Source organism: Chiloscyllium plagiosum, unplaced genomic scaffold (assembly GCF_037043375.1).
Source record: "Chiloscyllium plagiosum isolate Xiang-an unplaced genomic scaffold, Cpla_swu_hap1 HiC_scaffold_7, whole genome shotgun sequence".
In the NCBI taxonomy this organism is placed as follows: domain Eukaryota; kingdom Metazoa; phylum Chordata; class Chondrichthyes; order Orectolobiformes; family Hemiscylliidae; genus Chiloscyllium; species Chiloscyllium plagiosum.
Genome location: NW_028270145.1, coordinates 6,369,831 through 6,394,639, shown reverse-complemented (window position 1 = coordinate 6,394,639; position 24,809 = coordinate 6,369,831). Strand labels below are relative to the sequence as shown.

At 38.4% G+C, this 24,809-nt stretch overlaps 1 protein-coding gene across 2 annotated transcripts in view; it reads left to right on the top strand.

The window, feature by feature from the left end:
* Positions 1–24,809, top strand: part of dnah7 (dynein, axonemal, heavy chain 7) — a 417,860-nt gene that overhangs the window by 372,937 nt on the left and 20,114 nt on the right. For both annotated transcript variants that reach the window (XM_087988680.1, XM_043692898.2), the window contains 3 exons: positions 2,497–2,727; positions 10,392–10,544; positions 23,014–23,191. In XM_087988680.1, the coding sequence (XP_087844806.1) occupies positions 2,497–2,727; positions 10,392–10,544; positions 23,014–23,191 (562 nt within the window). The remainder of the gene's footprint in view (positions 1–2,496; positions 2,728–10,391; positions 10,545–23,013; positions 23,192–24,809) is intronic.

Here is a 24,809-nt window from a genome sequence, read left to right as displayed (position 1 = left end):
GCCTATAATTCATATATTCCTAGCCTTGCACATCTGTGGTTCTTATTTACTTCTACTGTTTTAATATTTTTGTCTGAAGATTTAACTCTTAACTAACTAAAACTAGTTAAACCCTTTCAATTTCCCCTTTTTGGCACTTAGCCTGGCCCAAGGTAGCCAACTTAATAATAATTCTGTTCCCTTTATGCTCCATTACCCATAGATATTTGCTGGTATAGAGCTTATGGTTGTAAAGATACTTAGTTATACCATCTGTACAGATTGATCCAGCAATATGGGCTTATGTCTCATAAGCTTTGCCCCTCCTTTTCTGAATCCCTTATTCCTTACTATCTCTTTGTGTCCTTCTGCAGTATGGTGAACCAAATAAGTGATGTGCAAACCGAAATTGGAGGTGTAGTGGACAGCGAAGAGGGTTACCTCAGATTACAACCAGATGGGCCAATGGGCTGAGAAGTGGCAGATGGAGTTTAATTCAGATAAATGCGAGGTGCTGCATTTTGGGAAATCAAATCTTAGCAGGACTTATACACTTGATGGTAAGGTCCTAATGAGTGTTGCTGAACAAAGAGACTTGGAGTGCAGGTTCATAGCTCCTTGAAAGTGGAGTCGCAGGTAGGTAGGATAGTGAAAAAGGCGTTTGGTATGCTTTTATTTATTGGTCAGAGTAGTGAGTACAGGAGTTGGGCTGTACAGGATATTGGTTAGGTCATTGTTGGAATACTGCGTGCAATTCTGGTCTCCTTCCTATCAGAAAGATGTTATGAAACTTGAAAGGGTTCAGAAAAGATTTACAAGGGTTGGAGGATTTGAGCTAGGGGGAGAGGCTGAACAGGCTGGGGCTGTTTTCCCTGGAGCGTCGGAGGCTGAGGGGTGACCTTATAGAGGTTTACAAAAGTATGAGGGGCATGGATAGGATAAATAGACAAAGTCTTTTCCCTGGGGTCGGCGAGCCCAGAACTAGAAGGCATAGGTTTAGGGTGAGAGGGGAAAGATATAAAAGACACCTAAGAGGCAACTTTTTCACGCAGAGGGTGGTATGTGTATGGCATGAGCTGCTAGAGGATGTGGTGGAGGCTGGTACAATTGTAACATTTAAGAGACATTTGGATGGGTATATGAATAGGAAGGGTTTTGAGGGATATGGGCCAGGTGCTGGCAGGTGGGACTAGATTGGGTTGGGATATCTGGTCAGCAGGGACGGGTTGGACCGAAGGGTCTGTTTCCATGCTGTACATCCCTATGACTATGACTCTCATACCAACCGGGTGATATTCAAAACATGGATATGTTTCTAATCCATAGGTGTATTTGTATATTTGATCCTTTATTCCACAGGTGTTCCCACCAAATGGTCGTATCCATTTGTTTGATGTGATCAGAAAATGCCTTAGCTTGTTGTTGCACTGTACGGCTTGTTCTGTGCCCTCACTGGTCTCATCTTGAATGCCTCTAAGGTGTGGTCATAGATTTGTTTGCTGAGCTGGTGTGGTTTTCTGCAGATGTTTCATTGCCTCGCTAGGTGACATCGTCAGTGCATCTTTGATACGGTGTTGGTGGTCCGTCCCGCCTGGTATTTATGTGTCTCTGCTTTTTGGTATTTCCGGTTCTGTATCTGAGTGGTCTATATATGGGATCCAGGTCAATGTGTTTATTGATAGCGTTCCGGTTTGAGTGCCAGGCTTCAAGGAATTATCTTGCGTGTTTCTGTTTAGCTAATGCTAGGATGGTTGAATTTCTCAGTTGAATTCATGACCTTCATGGTCAGTATGGTTGGAAATGAGAGTGTTGGTTGTGTCTGGCATTGACAAGTTGATGTTTGTGCACTCGTATGGTCAGTTTTCTTCCTGTTTGTCCTATGTAGTGTCTTTCACAACCCGAGCTACAAATCTTTTTAAAAACTCTATATACCCGTAGAGTGTTCAGGCAAGAGTGAGATTACAAAGGAGAACTGGTTCAGAAACTGCCAGGTTTTCCTTAAAGTCTCATTTGACCTGAATGTTAACTGCCTCTCTCTTTCTGAGTGTGCTACATTAAGGGTTTCACAGGGTCCAATGCTCAACTCCTACCTACTCTGCAGAAACACTTTTTAGCCATCAGAATATCTCGGCCTATATATTCCATAATAAATTCCTGTTTCCAGTTATAATGGACTGTGTAAAATGATCGTGTTGAAGTTACTCCTGAAATAAGTATGCTGAAGTTAATTTTTATATATCATTGGTGACTCAGTTAAAATATGCACCCTGCAGTTCAGAGAAAGTTAAACTGCCTAAGCTTTGGTTAAGAAGAGTAAGTGTTAACTATGTTCCTCTCTGCATAGAAGCTGCCTGATCTGCTGAATTTTTCCAGTATCTTCTGTGTTTGTTTTATGTTTTAAATGCATCTTGATTGAAATAGAACATTGTAATATTTTCCAAGATTATCGATTACTCTGTATTCTAACATCATTCATAAGGCAAGCAATATTTGATGGCCCATGATTTTTCTTTACAGTCGCGAGCCACTGGTGGGGCAGGAAAATCAACTGATGATATTGTTTTTGAGGTGTCAACTGATATCCTGAGCAGGATCCCTGCAGACTTTGATATTGAGGCTGCTATGAGAAAGTACCCAACTACATACAATCAGAGCATGAACACTGTGTTGGTACAAGAGATGGGTCGTTTTAATATCCTGCTTAGAACAATTAGGGAGTCCTGCATCAACATACAGAAAGCTATCAAGGTTAGTGTTCATAGTCAGTCATAAGCATGGTGCTACAACCTCTGAAAATTATGTCTGCCTTATCTAAATGCAATACAAATCTGTCTGTTGCCAAGCCCGAGATTTTCTGTTAGGTATTTTCCACATACTTGTCTTATTGTATTTTCTTAATTGAAATGATTGAATGGGTAGTTGTTAAAAAGAAATCATTGTTGCCATATGTTTTCATTCTGCTTCTGCCCTCAAGCAATTAGATTTGTGCGAATGAAGAGTGGGGAAGCTGACACAGCCAACATTTCCAAAGGGAACCAGCTTCAACTTATAGCACCAAAAATTGAATTCAAGCTGGAATCGACCTGTTTCAGATCCACCCATAACTGAGATATTCAGAGTTACTCTAATCACTGCTCTTTCCACTTGATGAAATCCACAGCCTTCACAATTCCTGCTCAACCTTGACAGCTTCAGCCTCTTACCCTCTAACCCTTTCTTGATCTCTTTATTGAGAACTGCTGACACTCTCCTCATCCATTCAATTCTGTTTGCCTCTGAACTTGTAGGATAATCAAAAGGATCCGTCAGTTCCTACCCTGATATCAGCATTAAATCTGTTGGCGAGGAATGCATTGCTATTGTTTTTCTTTTTTGTCAGTACTTTTGCGTTCCTTAAGAAAAGTGTCCAATCCTTTGTATGATTTTGATGCATATCTCTTCAACCTTCACTGTGGCCTTGACATTAATTAGTAATCATTAACTAATATAGAATTAGTTAGGCAGTTTTTGCCAGGGTCAATGATTATATTATTTTCCCATTGGTTGGCAGCAGTCAGAATAAGAGGGCTTTAACACTTTCTGCAATTGCTAACACACCTCATACATAGGAGGCGATAGATGAAGAATTTTCTCAACTGATTAATAAAAGAACAATACCACAGAATAAAACATAACTTTGCCATTTTTCTGGTCTGTGCTGATACTTTCATTCTGTGTCAGTAAACTATTTATCTACTACTCTCTCTTTCATGGAACCTGGTCACAATCTACCACCTCCACATTTAATTTGACATTCTCCATTATTCCAACATATCTACAGAGCTGAAATGTAACCAGAGCCATGAGATCACCAGAATAACATTGATGTTGTAAAACAATGGTTTTATGCATTTGGTTTCAAATCTATAATTCCAAACATTTCAGAGTAGTTATATGCTTTCTTTTTAGATAGATGCACATAGAGTTGGAAGACAAATGATCTGGGGGGACAAAAAAATTTTCAATGTTTAACAGCAGATCATTGCTTTTAAAATTAGGTCAACCTGAGAGTTATATTGGGGTTGAGAGTGTGGTGCTGGAAAAGCACAGCAGATCAGGCAGCATCCGAGGAGGAGGAGAATCGATGTTTCGGGCTTAAGCCCTTTACCAGGAATAATCCATCCTGATGAAGGGCTTATGCCCGAAATGTCAATTCTCCTGCTCCTTGGATGCTGCTTGACCTTCTGTGCTTTTCCAGCACCACACTCTCGACTTTGATCTCCAGTATCTGCAGTCCTCACGTTCTCCTGAGATTTATATTGGTAATGTGTGTTGATGTGGAACTCTTTTAATTGATTTATAGTGAATGCTAGCAAATAAATTTCCCAAAATTATTTTGTACTGGAGACATATCAAACCCAAAAGCATTTTAAACCAAATTGTGACATGATGCAACTAATACTTTTGATAATGATAGATATAAACAAACAATGCTGCCAATCTGAATAGCTGTCTCAAGAATCAGACTTTGCTGATGCTTGTGCTTTGCAAATCCTATTCATGGGCAAAATGTATATTCCTGAATCTTTGCTGTATGAAATAATTCTTGCATTTTAAGTTCATTCATGGAATGTGGGCACGCTAGCTGGTCCAGCATTTATTGCCCACTTCGAGTTGCCCTTGGTTATGGTGGTGAGCTATTTTCTTGAAATGCTGCATTTTGTGTAAGTAATCATTTAGTGTAAGTAACCCCACAATGCTGTTAGACAAAGAATTCCAGGATTCTAACCCAGTGACACTGAAGGAGCAGTGATATATTTCTGGATAAAGAGTAGTCTCTCTCTCTCTCTCTGCTTTGATACTGACCCACAAGCAGGGCTACAGTTTTCTATGTGGTGGATATGTGTGCATGTGTGTGAGAGATCCATCTGTGCAGGAATCACCAATCGTTTTGGCTATCACTGCCATGAGAAAGGATCTTACTCTGCCATTACTATCTGGTGGTCCAACTGCCACCCCATGTTAAAAGATTCCATACATAACCATCTTACATCCTCTCAAAGTGAAGTTTTGAAGTTATCCTCATGACAACCTCCAGCGACAGAAACCTGAGCACACAGTCTGGGAAATCTGGCGCTAAGACATTGACATTGCTGCAATAAATGAGACACTGTGGGCAGGAGAAGGTCAGCTCAAAGAACAAGATGGCAGTTACACTTACTGGAAGGGTGAATCTGAGGAAGAACATCATCTGTATGGTGTTGCTCTCACCATGAAAAACAAATTAGTTGACCATTTCATCAATCCCTCCTTTGGTAAAAGCCAATGCTTTATGACCCTTCACTTCACACTATCCCTGAAGCAGTGCACCATATTTATTAGTGCATACAGCCCAATCCGAGAAACAATGATTAAGTCAAAAAGAAATGTCCACTTCATCTTTGATCAGTCCTTGTCCCCTAACTCAATGGGAGAGAGTTGGGAGGGACACAAAACACGGGTGTGATTGGCTAGGAAGTCATAGGGAACGTAAACACTAATAGAGTCCCCCCCGACAAAATGCCTGAAACATGGCTTGGTTATAGCAACTGCCCTCTTTCTGCAGAGAGACGAATTCAAGACCTTGCATCAACACTCTATCTCTGGACATTGGAATCTGTTTGATTGCGTCATTATCTGAACATAAAATTGCAAGAATTTTCACATAAATCTCACCATGAGAAAAGCTGATAATTGTAGGAATAACCATTACCCAATCCTATTGACTATCTCCAACCTGGCTGAAAAATAGCACCAACAGAGAAGCACTGCTGCAGGAAATTCAATTTTGACGGTCTCAAGATCTCTGTGAAGGAAGACCCACAAAGGCAGCATCCCAAAGCCAACCTGACTGTGCTCAATGAATAGATACTACAGAATATCTACATTAAAAACTGCAGATACTGTAAATCACGCTGCACAAGTGTCTTCCTTGTGGCAAACAGCAGGCAGAACCCTCTGTAGTTACTGCAATTGATGCTATTGCCTGTCTTGAAGATGGTTATAACTGTGACATCTTGGAGATCCCCTGCATGCTCTCCTCCAGATGATGGGGACGAGGTTGTATATACATGCATTTGTGCCATTTAACTATTTCTACATGGATTACATCAGCACCAGTGGACTTGTTGGTTCTCAGTTGTCAGATGGAATTTACATAGGCAGAGATAGTGGTGAGATGGCAATAAGTAGCATGCGGTGTTGAGGGGACTCCTGTTGAGGATCCTTGAAGTAATCCTTCCAATGAGTACCCTACCCTCGTTGAGCACCACTCCATTCTTAGTTTTCATCAGGGCAGGCGCTGGGATGCTTGGGCCATTGATTGTCTTAACTACGCTGAAGAATCCACATAAGTCATGGCTGTAGGTGAGTTGTATTGCCTGCGCTCTTTCCACAAACCATCTGTTCTTTATGTCATGGGTTCTTTTATTGGATCTCAGCACTCCATTTGTCAGTGCACCTCCTTTCTTTCCCTTGGGTATGGTGCTGCTTACAGTTTAGAAATACTTTTCATCTATGATTAAATAGCTCCTGGATCTCTTGGTCACCACTTCTTTCACAGTTATTGGCAGGATTTCCCTACATCACCAGGAGACCTAGCATCAGAGGACCTTAGGGCTACTCTCATTATAGAGAGACAACTTTGGGGTTTAACCTGAGGGTCACCACGCCTTAGGATATGGATGAGATTGAGAAGGTAGGATCTTCATAAAGATTCAGAAGAATGGAAATTGAACTGGGTTGTTGGCGTCACTCTACATCACAAAGCAGCTGTCCAGCTAATTGAGCTAATCATTCATTATGTTGTGTGGTGATATCATTGTGGTAATTGGGATAGATTTCATAGAGGTCTAGCAATTCAACACTGAGCATCCATGAGATGCTGTGCACCATCAACATCAGCGGATTTGTATACCAACACAATTTGCAACATCGTGGCCCTGCAAATCATCCACTCAACCATTACCATCAAACCAAGATTTTTGCACTGGTTTAATGGAGAGTGTAGGAGGTCATGCAAGAAGCAGCACCAGGGATACCTAAAAATGAAGTGTTAATCTGTGAAATAACAAAACAGGGCAAATCCAAACTGATCACTTACTGCCCCATCAGTCATTCTTGATCATCAGTAAAGTGATGAAAGATATTAGGAGATAGTGAGGACTGCAGATGCTGGAGAAGTCAGAGTCGATGAAGTATGGTGCTGGAAAAGGCGCATCAGTCCTGATGAAGGATTAAGCCCAAAACATTAATTCTCTTGGTCCTCAGATGTTGCCCGACCTGCTGTGCTTTTTCCAGCACCACACTTTACCCACTGCTGAAAAGTATTATCAACAGTGCTATTAAGCAGCACTTAATAATGAAAACCTGTTCACTAATGTTCAGTTCCAGTTCTACCAGGGCCACTCTGCTCATGACTTCATGATAGCTTTAGTTCAAATGTGAAAAATACAATTGATATCCAAAGGTGAAGCGAGGTGTGAATGATTGCTCTTGACATTAAGACTGCATTTGACTAATTATATGTTCAAGAAGTCCTAGCAAACCTCGAATCAATGGGGATTTGGGTGACTCTCTAGTTGGCATCATACCGGTCACAAAGAAAAATGGTTATGATTGCTGGAGGTCAATTCTATAAGCTCAAGGTCATCTTTGCAGGAGTTCCTCAGGGTAATGTCATCAACTGCTCCAAAAATGACCTTTCCTCCAACATGAAGTTAGAATGGATTGTTTACAGATGATTGCTGAATGTTCAGCACCATTCACGACACTTCAGTTACTGAAGTAGTCCATATTCAAATTCAACAAGATCTACATTCATGTCACACAAGCATCAGGGAATGACAATTTCCAATGAGAGAATCAAACCATCACCCCCTGACATTCAGTGGCATTACCAATGCTGAATATCCCACCATCAATCTCCTATGGGTTACCGTTAATGAGATTAAAGCCACAGTAAATTCAGTTTCTGGTCAGTGGTAACCCCCCTATCAGTAATGTTGAGGTTACCATTGAAAGAAATTGTATTAGACTAGCCATATAAGAACTGTCATTCTAAGAGCAGGTCAGATGCTTGGAATATAGCATTGAGTAAGTCAACTCCTGACTCCCCAAAATCTGTTCACCATCTACAAGGCACAAGTCGGGAGTGTGACAGAATACCCCACATGCCTGCATGAATGCAGCTCCAGCAACACCCAAGAAACCTGACATCATCCAGAACAAAGTAGCCCATTTGATTGACACCACATCCGCAAGCATCCACTCCCTCCACCTATGCTCAGTAGTAGCAGTGTAAACCATCTACAAGATGCACTGCATAAATTCATGAAGACTTTTTAGCAGCACTTTCCAAACCCATGACCACTATCACTGAGAAGGATAATGACAGTAGATATGTGAGAACACCACCCTCAACGTTGAAAGCAAGATCCCCTCAACGGCACACGCTACCGACACTGAGTGGATGGCAGCAATCAAGAAAGCAGCTACCACCATCATCTTTTGAAGGACAACAAGGGAATGGGCAATAAATGCTGGACCAGACAGCAATGAGCACAACTCAGGAATGATTTTTTAAAAATAGACGGCAAGATTTTGTCATCACTAGGAGTGTAATGTAAACTCACTTTATTTTTCTTTCCACTGGATGGAAATCTACATTACATAATCAAGTTTGCATTCAACTGTTTCTTCCTGAACAACTGTTCAATACAATATGAGATTACATGACATAAAAGACTATTTGACTGTTCAATGAGTACAATCTTGTTCTCTGTCCCTTTGCAGTTGCTTAAATTAATCTAAATTTTAATCATAACACACTGCCTTGAAGGCCATCATTTCTGATCATTCTACATGAAAAATTAACATTAATCCTGTATCCATATTTTATTTTGAACACTTATCTACTTTACCTACATGAATTGTTTGAAATATTAATCCAGAATAACCTCTTCCATTTGTGTTCCTGTACACATCCAGAAGATCACTTCTCACGTATATCTTTTTCAGATTGATAAACCCAAGTCATTCTAGTCTCTACCCATAGTCAAGCTTTCTGAATCAGCCTCATTGGTTTTCATTGCATTGCCTCAGTGCTTGAATCTTTCTCATATTCCTCATGTTATTACTTTAAATAGTTATCTCAGCATTAGTTGTACTATGCATTGAAATTGTGTTTATTAAGCAGCATCCCAACAAATATCATATATGGATTTCCAGCCTGCCACAGCAAGTGCCAATTGGAATATTTTTCTAGATTGGGGATTACTCTATTGCAATGATTTCAGCTTTTTCTCTGGCAACGATCCATTGAGTGAGACAATGGTTTTCACCTTGCTTGTCAGTTTGGTATTCAGTTAAACTAGAGTGATTTCTTCAAAGTTCAAGTCTGAGCAAATTTATGGAGACCCTTTTCGGCTCAGGGTTTGCCATTTCATCTCCTCTGTTGGGTCTCAAGGGACACAGAACATTCTCTTTGGCATCAGCCCGGTTTCCAGTTATTTCATATGAATGTAATTTATTTTAGGATGTTACCTTTCTTCATTTTGTCATGTCTGGAATCAGTGGAAATTCAGTTTGAAAGATTCTTTGTTCGGCAAAATTACTAAGGGTAGCAGAATCAAGGTGGCTGATAGAGTAAAGGTAAATATCAGCCCTGATTTAACTGAATGCAGGTTTGAGGGATTGGTTGACCTATTCCTTTTCCAATGTTTTCAGAATGTGATATCAATTTGCTAATTATGACATAACTCAGCGAGAATTGTTCCTGATTCCCATTGCTTCTAGGCTTGCGAGGACTCATTGAATGCCACAATTAGTCAAATGTAGCCTTGATATCACTCTCCCTTCACTTCATCTCTGGAGTTCAGCATTTTTGAACACATTTAAACCAAAGCTGTAAAGAGCCCAGGACCTGAGGGCCCTAACAGAACTCAAATTGAGTGTCAGTAAACAGGTTTTCACTAAGCAAATGTTGCTAATAGCACTACTTATTTTGAATAGAATCTACACTCACTGTTCTCCAGAATAAGAAATAAGAAGAATGGAACATGTGGCCTCTTAAATTGGTACTATACTCAGTACGTTCGTGGCTGATTTATTGCTTACACTGCATTTTCCCATTTGTTCCCCATATCCCTTCAGCCCGAGACACACGAAATATACCTGTCTCAATCTTAAATATACTTAATATTGGAGCATTTACAATCCTTTAAGTTGGAAGATTCCAAAGATTCACAATTAGAGTAAAGAAATGTTTCCTCATCTCAATTATAAAAGATCAATTCTAATTCAATCACCTTTCATTCTTCTCAACCCCAGAGAGATGTCTTCACTTTTGTTAAATATTGATACAACATCTCATTAGTTTGACACTTTCTTTTAAGGGACTGGTGGTGATGTCTGCTGAATTGGAAGAGGTGGTGAAGAGCATGCTGACAGGAAAGATCCCAGGAATGTGGATGAATAAATCGTACCCTAGTCTCAAGCCACTTGGCAGCTATATGCATGACTTCTTGGACAGACTGAAATTCTTACAGGTTAGTGCTATTACTCTAATGACATGCATTTTAGTAACCTGCTGTTCATCACCCAATCCCTTGTGAAACTAATCATTTGAAAATTATCATCACTGTAAAAAATTATTAGCTTTTATTGGCTCAATTTGAGATAATAGATGTAAGGACATATTCAGTTCATTTCCGCATCTGTTGTGCACAGTAATCACTCAGTAATGCATATCATATACAATTGAGGTGGTGTTCTCAACACAACCATGTGAGTCAAGTTGGCACATTTCAATTTAATTTTCATGAACAGATGGCACATCATGAATATGAACATACATCCTGTTGAGGTTTGTAGGATGAAAGACTTTTTGGCCAAATACAATCTACGAAACAAAGCTAATTTAGAAGGATTCAAAATTATGCAAATGAAGACAATGGTTGTAAAATCAACAAACAATCGCAAAATATCAGTCCTTTTTAAATAAATTTGTAAAGGATTACGAATGCACTCTTGGTTCATCAGAATTCAGTTATGACTTCTTTTTAAGCACTGCTCCAAATATTGGGATTTCTGGGACTTTGGGGGCGTGGTTCTGGAGGAGATGGGACCAGTGCAAACTGGATGGGTTACACTTGGGCAGGGCCAGGACTGATATCCTAAGGCAATTATTTGCTTGTGTGGTTGGAGCAGTGTTAAACTAGATTGGCAGGGAGGTGGCAGTCTAAGCAGGGTGATGAGGGAAAGAGAAACAAGGTCAGAATATAGAAAATTTGTAAAATACAAAAGTTGATTGACAGGGTAATCAAGAGCGAGAGGCAAATAGAGCCAGAGTACAGAGAAAAAATAGGATAATTAAAAATGGCAGGAAAGGCAAGCCTAAAGGTTTTGTATCTTAACATATGAAGAATTCAGAATAAGGGAGGCAAACTGAATGGCACAAGTTGAGCTAAATAGATATGATCTTGGAGACATTAGGGAGGATGGTTACAAGGAGATTGGATCTGAGAACTTTTCGTTCAGAGATATTTAACCTTTTGGAATGACAGGAGGGAAGAAAAAGGTAATGAGGTAGCACTGTTAGTAAGAGATGAAATAAGGACATTTGTGAGAGATGATCTGGGCTCAGATGATGTAAAGTCTATTTGTATGGTGGTAATAGAACAGCAAGGGAAAGAAGATATTGGAAGGAGTCATGTATAGACCCTCAAACGGTAGCTGCACTGTAGGAAAGGGTGGCTTTAGTCTTGTTGATTGGGTCATTCAAGTTGGAAAGGGTAGCTATGACAACAAATTTGTACAGTGCATTAGGGATAGTTTCCTAGAGCAATATGTCATGGAATCAAGAACAGAAATTGCTGGAGAAACTCAGCAAGTCTGGCAAAGTCTGTGTAGAGAAAGTAGAGTCAACACTTCAAGCCCATGACTCTAAATGTTTGTGTAGCTTTCTCTCCATAAATGCTCCATAGTTTCTCCAGCAATTTCTGTTTTTGTTTCAGATTTCCAGCATCTGCAGTTCTTTATTTTATTTTAGTGTCACACAGGCAACCAGGGAAGAGGCAAACCTGAATCTGGTAATGGATAATAAAGGTTTAATAAAGGACCTCAGTGTAAAAGTTACCATAGGAAGTTGTGATAATAATGTGATAGAATTTAATATTCTGTTTGAGAGTTGGAAATATAGATTGGAAACAACTGGGTTTAAGGGAATTAAGATGAAATGAGGATAGAGTCAGCTAAAGTGGACTGGCCAGATTAGCAGGAATGGCAGTAGTGGCAGACATTTAAAGAGATAATTCATGACTCTCAGCAAAGTTATATCCTGGTAAGCAAGAAGGATCCTAAGAAAGGGATAAACCAACCATTGCTAACCAAGGAGGTTGAGGAAAGTATGAAGGTGAAAGAAAAATCATGTAAGGAGGCAGATGTCAGATACAGCCCAAAGACTGGGAGAAATTCAGAATCCAGTAAAGGAGGACTAAAAAGGTAATAAAGGGAAAGAAATTATAAGGGCAACCTAGCAAGGAATACAAAAAAAGAGAGCTTCTTTAAATATACAAAAAGGAAGTGAAGTTAAAGTGAACGTGGGCCCCTTAGAAAATGAATGTAGAGTGATTGAGAAATTGGAGAGGAGGTATGTAGATATTTTGCATTGTTCTTGACAGTGGAAGATACTTTGAAAATCCCATTAATACTAAAGAATACACCAAAAGAATTAAGTACCATTATCATCAGTAGAGAAAAATCACACAACACCCCAGTCCAACACTGGCATCTCCAAATCATCACGAGAGAAGTAGGATTTGACAAACAAAGGAGGGGGTTAAATGCACGTAAGCCCCAACCTTGAAGGCTTGCATCCCAGGATCCCAAAAAAAGTAACTATAGAGATAGTGGATGTGTTGATTGTAATTTTCCAAAGATCCTTGGGTCCTGGAGAAGTTCCAGAGGATTGAAAAACTACCAATGTGTCACCCCGATACAAAAGGGAAGGAGGAGAAAGATAAGTAACTGTAAACCGATTAGCCTAACATTTCTTGTTGGAAAAGTGCTGGAATCAATAATGAAGTAAATAATAACAGCACATTTGGAAAACCATAATTTAATCAAGCAGAGTTTCCTGGCTTCATGAAAAAGAAATCATGTCTAACTAATCTATTAGAGTTTTCGAGGAAGTCTCAACAAGTGTGTATAGAGGGGAACCAGTATGCGTGTTGTATTTGAACTTCCAGAAGGCACTTGACAAGGTACCTCACAGAAGGTTAAGTCTTGAGATAAAGGCCCATGGTGTTGGAGGTGGTATATTGGCATTGGCGAGATAATAGGAACCAGCGAGTAGGGATAAGGAGTTCTTTCTCAGGTGGGCAACCTGTAACCAGTGGGATTCCACAAGGATCAACAGTGGGACTGCAACTGTTGTTCACAATAGGTATCAATGACTCGGAGGAAGAAAGCAAATGTACAGTAGCCAAATTTGCAGACAACATAAAAATATGTGGAAAAACAAGTTGCGAGAGATATTTTATAGGTTAAGTAAGTGGGCAAAATGTTGGCAAATTGTGGGAAAAGGTATGGTTTTATTTTAAGTTGTTTGACATTTTGACAATTTTGGCAATTCTTTAACAGATGGCTTTGACAGTTCTTTGGCAATAATTGACAGCTTTAATGGCTTTAACAGTTTGACAGTTTTATCAGTTCTGGTGGAGGGCTGGTATGCACTTCTGGGGCACATTATTGTTTACGTTTCATAATCCAAAGAGTACCTGACCAATCTCCACGAGAGTGGCTCTGACCTGGTCAGCATTGTGCACTGTATCAGTTCCAGACAATGAGAATACCAAAATGGGACTTAAATAGACACTGCTGATATTTTTTGTAACCTTCTGAATGTGTAACCATTCATAGGTGATGCCAAAGCCATTCCTGAAACTGCCCCATGAAAATGTAAATTCAAGAGCAAAACTTCCAATTTTCAAGGATTTCCATCTCTTTCACTATGGCATAGAGCATATCAAGATAAGATAAAATAATCTGTTATCACAAAAACCTTTACCAACTTTGGGGCCAGAATTTGTGGCTATTCTGCGCTCATTCAGATTGAAGTGAAAACAGAAAATGTTGTTTAGCCCAACTGAATTCTTAGCCCTATATGTTTAGTATGTCAATTGTGGGAGGGAACAGAGAATACTGTTTTAGCCTGATGGTACTTATGAGAAATTATTCCCGAAATTTTGTTGATGTCGGGAATATTTATTTCCTACAGCATTTCAATGCTTTTATTTTATCTTAATATTATTATTAGGAACAGAAATTTTATTCTGTAATTCCTCTCTCGAGCTTAAAGCCTGCTTGAACTTTCATTTGAAGCATTGCATACCTCAATGTAAAAGTAGTAGATCAATTTCAATGTGGTCTTAACAACTAGAATGTGCATGCAGTAATTTTTTTTACATTAAAATTTACCTTGTGCATTTTTGGCCCAAAATTCATTGGATTCTAGTTTCTGCTACTGGGATGGTAAGCAGATAACAGAATCCGTGATTGAAATCTCACTTCGCACCATGAAAGTGCAATATGTTGATCAGGCAAGATACCGGGGTCTTCCTTTGTGCAAATTCAATCTGAAAGTACAGTGTAGTTTAGAACGAGAAACAAATGAAGTAAGAAGTTTTTTTATAATCTGGTATATTAGTGCTCTAACATTCATTGCCAACAACTTCTTTGGGTGACATATCTTTTAATATCTGGAAGCATTTACAAGTATAATAGATCTGTTTTGTGTAGATGTTTTCCACTTTCAGGTTTGAATAATGCACTAATTACAAAAAAATGGTTGCTTTCTGACTAAACAAGACAGATAAAGTCTAAATTAACAACTAAATAAAACAAGATATTGGATGAATTAATAGTATATATTATTATACAGAAACACTTTTGAGCAGGTGCATCTTATGCTCCAATGCTAGATAAATAAATTGTTTTTTAATCACAGGATAATATTCAGGTTAGGCACTTTTTTGATGTCTTGGTTATTAACCAATCATTTTGTCATTTAATGATTTATGAAGCTAAAATTTTCTAATTTTATGAAAATTTTATCTTGTTTCATAATTTTCAATAGCGGATAATCTCATATTTGGTTCAGTTCATAAATAGTCAATGGATATTCATGAGTTCATCAAATTCCAGTTTTTTTTGTGGAATCAATTCTGTTCATTCTGAAGAATTCTGAGGTTTACTCACAGTATACATTTTAAAATGTATTGGTGATAAACTCTGGAGAAATAGTTAAAGAAATCAAACTGTCTTTCTGAACTTTTGTCCTTTATTTGTTAAAATATCACAGGAGTAGGCCATTCAGTCCCTCGAGCCTGTCCCACCGTTCAATGTGATCGTGGCTGATCTGTGGGCCAACTTCATGTACTTACCTTTGACCCATATCCCATAATACTTTTGTTCAACAAAAATTATTTATCTCAGATTTAATGTTGATAACTGATTAACTGCTGTTTCTGGAAGAGAGTTCCAAACACCTACCACCCTTTGTGTTTAGAAAGGTTTCTTAGCATCTCCTGAACAGTTTGGTCCTTATTTTTAGACTATGCCTCCTAGTTCTGACTCTCCAACCAGTGGAAATAATTTATCTTTATCAACCTTGTCTTTTCCCATTAATATTTTGAAGATTTGGTCAGATTACCCCTTAACCTTCTACATTCTAGAGAAGACAGGCCTAATTCATATAATAACTTAACCCCTGATATCCAGGTATTATTTTTGTAAACCTACATTGTACTCCATCCACAGCCAATGTATTCTTCCTAAGGTGTGATGCCCAGATCAGCTCACAGTACTTCAAGTGGAGTCTAACCACAGCTTTGTACTGCTGTAGCATAATTTATGTATCCTATACTGCAGTCCTTTAGATATAAGGCCAGCATTCCATTAGCTGCCTTGACTGTTTACGGCACCTGGTCATTGCATTTTGAAGATCTGTGCCGTAAGCTCTTTGGACATCCATTGTACTTAATTTCAAACCATCCAGAAAGAACTGTGATCCATCCTTGTTCAGTCCAAAATAGACAACACTGAAGTCCAGCTCCCGCAGATTTGCCCATTTACTTAGTCTATAAAATGCTTTTCTAATTTTATGCTGTCATCTACACTGTTATGTCTTTTTATGCAATTTTCCAAGTTGTTTATAAATCATCTGAATAGCAGGCTCTAATACAGATCCTTGTGTGCCACCACTGGTCACATCCTGCTAATTTGAGTACCTACCCATAGTCACCACTTTTTGTCACCTGCCACTCAACTACTTTCTAAGCCATGTCAGTAATTTACCCTCACTTCTTCTGAGGGCTTACCTTGTTCAGAAGTGTGTTGTATGAAACTTTACCAAATGCCTTCTGGAAGACCATATAAACAACATCCATAGACATTCACAAAAAAAACCAAGAATTGCAGATGCTAGAAACCAGAATCAAAAACAAAAATTGGTGGAAAAACCCAACAGGTCTGACAGCATCTGTGGAGAGAAAGCAGGAGAAGAGTCACTGGAGCTGAAATTTTACTTTTTTTTCTCCATAGATGCAGTCAGGCATGCTGGGTTTTTCCATCGATTTCTGTTTTTGATCCATAGATACATCCCTGGCCACTACTTTAACCACCTCTTCAAAAATTCTATGAGGTTGGTCAGGCAATGGCCAATCTATCATGAATCCATGCTGGCTCTCCCTGATTAACTGAACATTTTCAAGATGTTTCTGATCCTCCACTCCCCCATCCTTAATTGTAGACTCCAATAACTTTCCGCCATAATTATTAGGCTAACTTACGGACAACACCCAAAGAAAAACAGAAGAAAGGACTTGCAAAGATGCAAAAAAAGCACAGGTCCTGCCGGATGGGAACAATACAAAGACCAGAGAAGGGCCACAAAGCAGGTTATAAGAGCTAACTGGTCTGTAATTCCCTGGTTTTCTTCTTTTGCCCTTATTGATAAAGAGTGACTTATGCAATTTTCCAATCCAGATGGACAACTCCTATATTCAGGGAACTCTGAAAGATTATAGTTAGGGCTGCTACAATGTGGTCCTTAACTTCCATTAACTTACTCTGATGGAAACTGTCATTTCTTAATTCTATTAATTTCTTCATTATTAATGTTTCACTTCTGTTAATTTTTGGAGTCTGGCAAGCTATCCTCCTTTTTTGACTGTTAAGTACTGCCATTTCTCTGAAGTCATTGACAATACCCTCACTTTCAGTCTTTAGTGGGCCAATTTTGGGCCTGATCACCTGCTTTCCCTTTCATAACTTTAACATTTCTTCTTGTCAATTTTGATGTCCCCGCCAACTTCCCTTTCATACTCCATTTTAATCGCTCTTATAACCTGCCTTGTGGCCCTTCTCTGGTCTTTGTATCTTTCCCATTCGGCAGGATCTTTGTTTTCCTTTGCACCTTTGTATGTTCTTTCTTTTCTTTTGTGTGCTTTCCCTTATCTCCTTAGTTGTCCATGGCTGTTTTTTCTTAGAAATTCAGCTTTTTCATCTCAGGGATATAATCTGGTTCTGTATTGTGCTAAATATTTCTTTAAACATCCTCCATTGTTTTATCTATTAGCAGGTTCTCTCAGTTTACTGTAGGCCGTCTCATCTTCTTAAAGAAAACAAAAAATGCTGGAGATCACAGCTTAGGTGATGCTCTGATGAAGACCCATCTAGACTTGAAACATTAGCTTGCTCACTCTCCATGGACGGGTGCCTAACCTGCTGTGATTTCCAGCATTTTTTGTTTTCAGTACAGATTCTAGCATCTGCATCAATTTTTTCCCTCATCTCCTTAAAGTTAGAATTTTTGATTTAGACAAAGCTAAGTTAAAAATCACACAACACCAGGTTATAGTCCAACAGGTTTAATTGGAAGCACACTAGCCTTCGGCCTGTTGGACTATAATCTGGTGTTGCGTAATTTTTAACTTTGTACACCCCAGTCCAACACCGGCATCTCCAAATCATTACTACTATCTAAAGTACTAGTAGGTGATTTGTGCTTTTTGATGATGTGCGGACTGCAATGAGAGACTAGTGTTCGACACAATCTGTTAGACTTAGTTCTTTTAGGAAAATTATATCTTCACATTATATTCTACATAGCTGCAATGATAAATGAGTAAACAATCTATCTTGCTTAGGTGAATTTTATGAGTGGGATCTCAAAAATAATGCAGTAATTGTAATATTGACTATAGCGATGCAATAAATTTCAGTATTTGTTATTCTAAACAATTCACTTAATAGGAACACAAAAAGCATAAGCAGATGCTGGTTACTCAGTCAGCATAGCTAATTTATGTATTTATGTCAGTCAGAAACAGCAATTCCTTGTTATAACAGAGTACAAGGACCTATGCAAAAATTCTATAGTTGGTGAAGATCTGAAATGTGAGACTCAACAATTATACATGTGCAGTTGTAAGGTAGAAAGTCTTTACAAAGAGTTCAAGCAGCATTTAAAAAGGACACAATTGAATGAAACGTATGTGGCTGAGAAATGGTATTTTACATTGATTATTCCAGGGACAAAGTTGAAAAAAACTGTCAAAAGTTTGAGGTAATGTTAAATACTGTAGAGAGAGACAAAAAACACATTAAAGGCAAATATTCCCCTAAAACTGGAGGGTCATAGTGAGGATTATAAAGTTATTAGTTTTTTTGTTTGAAGGGTTTAAACAGCTTGTATTAAGGGAAAAAATTCAGACATCAAGGCTAGAGTAATAATATTAATTAAAAAGCATCAAGAGTACTGGCTGACCTTGAAAACAAATACAGCTTAATTTTAGGATAGAGAAAAAGAGAATGTATGAGAATAAAAGTCAAAATCCACAACAATTGAAATTAGTACAACACATGGAAATGTTTACATTTTCTGAAAGAAGTCGGGAACCCAGAACGCAATTATTTTTGTGGAATGCATCTACAAGGTAAAGCTAAAATCTTTTCTCATGAATAAGACTGAACTACAGGTTTACCTGATCATCTTTCTCCATACCTATTCCCTTTCCAGTTGAGACATCCAACTCACTGTAAATTGCAACATTAACAGTGATACTACCTACCTACTTCCAAGCTTGTACCATGGCCACTATTTATTCGTGTACAGTTCAGTTACTTTGCATACGCCCTGCCAAGTCTCCACTGATCCTACTTTGAGAAACACTGTGCTAAAATAACAAAACATATTCGACCATCTCAGAAAAGTCGAATAAATCAGAAATTAAATTATGTTTATTGCTGTGATGATTTAAATGTGTTGTGAGGCTTAGTTAAAGTTAAGAGGACAAATTAAAGGAGCTGTTGAGATTGTCTAAAAATTTCTAGTTTGTTGTGAGGTGCTGTTTTATTTCATCCTGAAATTAACTCATGTGGCTCGTTAGCCATAATGGTCTTTTAGGTGAGTGTTTTATAAATCGGAAACAACTAACTGATTAATTTACAGAGGAGACAAATTCTGCAGACATTTAAGAACAGACCGAATGAAAGATATCGAGGAGGAAAAGAATATTAGATGATAGACATTTGAAATTGAAGTTTCTAATGCTGGAATGACTTAGCGGGATGACCAGTTTATATAACGAAAAGGGAAAATAGATTCATATTTGACCCTTCAGCCGAGATCTTTCAAATGCTTTGTATGCTACTGGAAAGAAGAATTAAATGTGGTTAAATGAGACAAAGAGCAAATTAAAATTGAAGATTAGGACAATTATGAAATAAGTAGGTTAGTGCTGCTGAAGACAGAGTGGAGAACTTGTATGTAGCTGCACAGGGTAAAGAGAGTGGATTGCAGGAAAGATAGCAATGATTAATGTGGTGTTGTATATTCCAGACAGTTATCTCAAGCAAGGCTGGATTGGGAATAGTCTGGGTAGACTTTAAGTTGGAAAACGTATGGGTTTTCAGCAAAAGTTATAGATCTGAAAGTTGAAGCAAATTGTCATCAGGTCTGAAGAGGTGGTACTCTGCCTGCTGAGTGTTTTCTTCATCTAAGACCGTATTAAAGGTGAAGGTAAAGGGATACCAGCTATTTTACTTCCCTCACCAAAGGTAGTTCTGTTATTTATTGCTAGTTAGTGGACAGCTTCCCGTTCAAATGAAGTATTTTCTTTTACATTATTTTACTCTATTTGCCTTTGAGCTTTTGCTGAAATGATTTGAAAAGCATCAGATATATAAGGATAAGCACACAGGCATATTTTTGATGTAAAAACTAAACAAAATGATTAAAATGTTGGAATTTTATGGGATTTTATGAGATCTCACGCCCTCATCTGCACCTGCATGACTACTTTCAGCAATTGATACTCAGGGACATCCAGGTCTCATTGTACCTTCGCACTTTCCCAATCAATCACCATTCAGATAACAATCAGCCTTCCTGATTTTGCTACCAAAGTGGTTAATCTCACATTTATCCACATTGTACTTCATCTGCCATGCATTTGCCCCCTCACTCAACTTGCCCAAGTCATACTGAAGCATTTTCCTCACAGTTCATTCACCCACTGTCTACTAGTGTGACCATTACGAATGGAGACCCTTCTCTGAGCCTTGGAAAATTTCCATCTCCCAAGCTCAGGAAGCCCAATTTACCTAAAAGTCTTGCTACATGGCAGCAGTCCCTATCAACAGAGGTGGAAAGAATGGGTAGTATGAATGCTAGCTTTTCTATTACTGTCAAAATGACATGGTGGCAGAAAGACATTGCCATAACCCTGCTATGCCTTCCTCTGCCACTTTTCTGGCATTCTCACCATTTAGCCCATGGCCGAAAGGCTGGTAATTTTAGGCCAGTGTTGACATTCCAAATAATGATCTTTCATTCTGATGAATGGTGATCAACCTGAAATGTTGATGTGAATTTTTAGTCCACATTGCAGTCCACATAGAGATGACCCCAAGCTTGGTACATGATGTAATGGCAGTACCAACTGCCCTTGGTCATTTTACTGGAAATGCGAATAAGAGGAGATCAAGATTACTCACCCATAAATGTCAAATTGTTAATTAAGCATGTTTAAGACCTATTTTCAGAGGCTGACATTTTGGGAAGATAGGAAGCTGGGTGGACAATAGACAATGGACTAACCCTCCAGGGAGTAGCAGCTGACTCCCTCCCCACTTACCTAGCTGACCTTTGAAGAGGTTCTCCAGTTGCTGTTGGTCCTCCAGCTTTGAAAGCCCTTCCTTCGTCCTTAATCGTATGTCGAGTCCATAGGCTAATCACTAGTCAGCCATTTTGAAGAAAATTGCAGCTGGGTTCCCAGAAGGAAAAACCAGTAAAACCAGCAAAAGATGATAACTAGTCCAACTCATCTTGTACACCTCAAAATGGAGCTTCAGTATGACTACTACATTCATTCCAAGCGTTAGGGTTTATATAAAATGGCTTTTTCCTCTGTTGACTGTTGCCCGCAAGTGATGGCTTCTGGTCTCCATTTCGCTTTGAATTTGGGGTTCTGATGTGTGGAAAATCCTGCTGGTTAACTCTGTTTATAACTTATAAATCAGGCTTCAATGTGTTTCTTCAAAATGCAGAACACCAGACGTGAGATAATCAAAGCAGATCGTCATGTAATGTACTTGGCTTTGCCTATGGTTTGAACTAATGTCTAACTTAGAGATTGTTCCAGATTTTCACCAAATTGGAGACAACTTGAGAACCTTTAAAAATGGTGGGTGAAACTAAATTCTAAGATTTCTAACCCATTCCTGTTTTTAGGAGACATGATATAAATCTGTGGATAGTCAGCCCATATGCAGCACACCTACCATTGGGGATGTAGTGATCTTGTGTTATGGTCTGAAGTGATTTAAATAACAAAGCCCCCTGAGAGTGAAATAATTTTTTTTCAGCAGCTGTCAGTTAGAGAAAACAAATCATACACCATACTCTAATGATCCCTGCCTGCCTCTATCTGCTTCAATCTGGTTGGACAGGAATGGCAGTTTAAAAAAAAATTCTAATGCGGTCCTCCCATTAAAGTTGGCAGGTTCATTGCCTCCTCAGCAATTTTCACCCACTGGCAGGCAACACCCCAACCTCACCTCCCCTTCCTTATTCATCTGTCAGTTGTATTTATCCCTCAGTAGTAATGATAATTAAACTCTCAGCATAATTATATAGTGAAACTCACAGTAACTTTTATAACTTGCATGCAATTATATGTGGAAATACAGGAGTCACTGGCAATGATTTCACAATTTTCCATAGGTGCACTGTTGAAGTCCACATAGTTGGAAATGTTTAGAAATCATTGGGATTGATGTAAACTTCCACTTTTTGCAATTTTCTTGTTTCTGCTAAAATTCTCTTTAAAAAGTTAAGCCTCAGTGAATGACGAGTTCCTGGAAATTTAATACCATACTGAGTTATAATTATTGCTGAACAACCTCTCTTACCATGACAAACTCATTTTATACTTTTAGGATGTCAGATTCATCTCAATAATTAAAATTTCATAGGATTCTAAAATAATCATTAAACTCAAAATAAAATGTTTCTGATTTCAGCTTCTATTTCCCATGTATACATTCCAATATTTTGGCTTTCTGTAAAATTATAAAAAATAAAAGAAAAACCTGCTTGTTATTTCCTGGCTTTCTGCCTGTGCGAATTCCTCAGTGTAATTGGCGGCTTAGACTGCTTGACAATAATACTGCTGTTGGGTGCCAGAGATTCTCAAGAGTGAACATCAGAATGAAATTAACATCAGGAAAGTTGAAACCTGTGCCTCAAAGCTCACTAGCTCTTTGTGGACAGTCTTCTTTCAGGTCAGTGGCAAGTACCATCACTTTGTCACTAAACACAAAATCCAGACCTATGTTGTGGAATTCTAAAGATAGATGATATGTAATGAGAGCATAATTTCTTTTTAGCACATGAATGTTTGAGATGAATATTCAAAATGTGACAGTGATATATTTTCTTCAATATGCTAGGACTGGTATGATGATGGAGCTCCTCCTGTCTTCTGGTTATCTGGATTTTTCTTTACTCAAGCGTTTCTGACAGGGGGCCAGCAAAATTATGCTAGAAAATACACCATTCCCATTGACTTGCTTACGTTTGACTATGAAGTACTGGAGGACATGAATTATCTATTTCCCCCAGAAGATGGTAAGAAAACACGTCTTTAACACTTAACAGTACTATAATGTGATTTTGTAGTGGTTGATATTGAGTAAAATGGCATGCTACCAAACAGTGTTAAACATGAGCTCCATTCAAAAGTGGGACACTTAAGAGTTTATTTATGATCTTCCCCACATTGTATAATTGCACAAAAAAAATTATGATGTGTAAGGAAATACAGAATATTAAGGAGTTTGTTAAATCAACTCTAATTATGATAATTAAGTTTGTTAATTCACTTTTACTCCTTTTGACACGTTTATGCACTGCTCCAATTTAAAGACAGCCTCTTTAGTGAGACATATTCTGCAGAAAACCCAGACTTAATTCATGCTTAAAGCATTTTAGGCCACTTAATATGTCAATTTTACTGTTGGGCCCAAAATGCTTTGCAATGCAGTGAATTGGAATAGTGTGAGTAGTGTTGGTATGCTAAGACTCTAAAGAGCAGTTAGCTACCTCCCAACAGAGGAGAACTGGCAGAAAATGGGATTTGAATCCTCCCCAAAAAGTTTACTTGACAGTTGTTTGAGAGCGTGATGCCTGCCTCACTTAAGAAATATATTGTTCAAAGATACTACCAGTAGGAGAGAACTGAAAGGAGGCAAAATGCCTTCAATATTTCATATCAGTTTGTACATTTAACGCTGCCCTTAGAAAATTCTAAATACAGCATAACATAACCATAGTGTTCCAGTACTGAATGGCTGAATAAATCATGATGACAATTAATGTAGTGATTTCATTGATTTAGAATTTACTTAACTGGTATGGCATCTTTATGTGGTGCAACTTCATCTGCATTTAAAATTTCATAGAAATTATTCAAAAATTGGAACACATTCTTGCTAAAGATTCCAGAACAAAATATGGATAGAATTTAATCTGAGAGGAACCCTAGTTGTTACTATACCCAAAAATAAACTCAAGTCATTTTTGAATAACAATTATTCTTTCAAACTCAGTATACACTACCCACATGTATTCAGACAAGAGTAGTTACACTTTGCAGATTATTGTTACATCCTGATACTAAAATATTGCACTTTATAAAGCATTAAAACTACTGTTCATAGTTTTACTTATTTTGATCAAATACAATAACAAAAATGTTTGTGTGCTCTGGTGGGTCATTGCATTTAGCATTATCATGTCACATTACATGAAAATTCCATTTTTAAGAGGCTTGTTGAAGATGCCTTACTAGGTAGTCATTCAACAAATTGTATCACATCTGGAATACAACTATTAGTTACATGACAACAAAAAATTAAAATCTACTTATGCTCAGAATATTTTTAGTTGAAAAACCCCAATGGTGTCTTATGTCTTTTCAAAACTGAGCAACAAGTAAGCTTGTTTAATTTTCCTACTCCAAATGGGCGGCACGGTGGCACAGTGGTTAGCACTGCTGCCTCGCAGCCCGGGTTCAATTCCCGACTCAGGCGACTGACTGTGTGGAGTTTGCACGTTCTCCCCGTGTCTGCGTGGGTTTCCTCCGGGTGCTCCGGTTTCCTCCCACAGTCCAAAGATGTGCAGGTCAGGTGAATTGGCCATGCTAAATTGCCTGTAGTGTTAGGTAAAGGGTAAATGTAGGGGTATG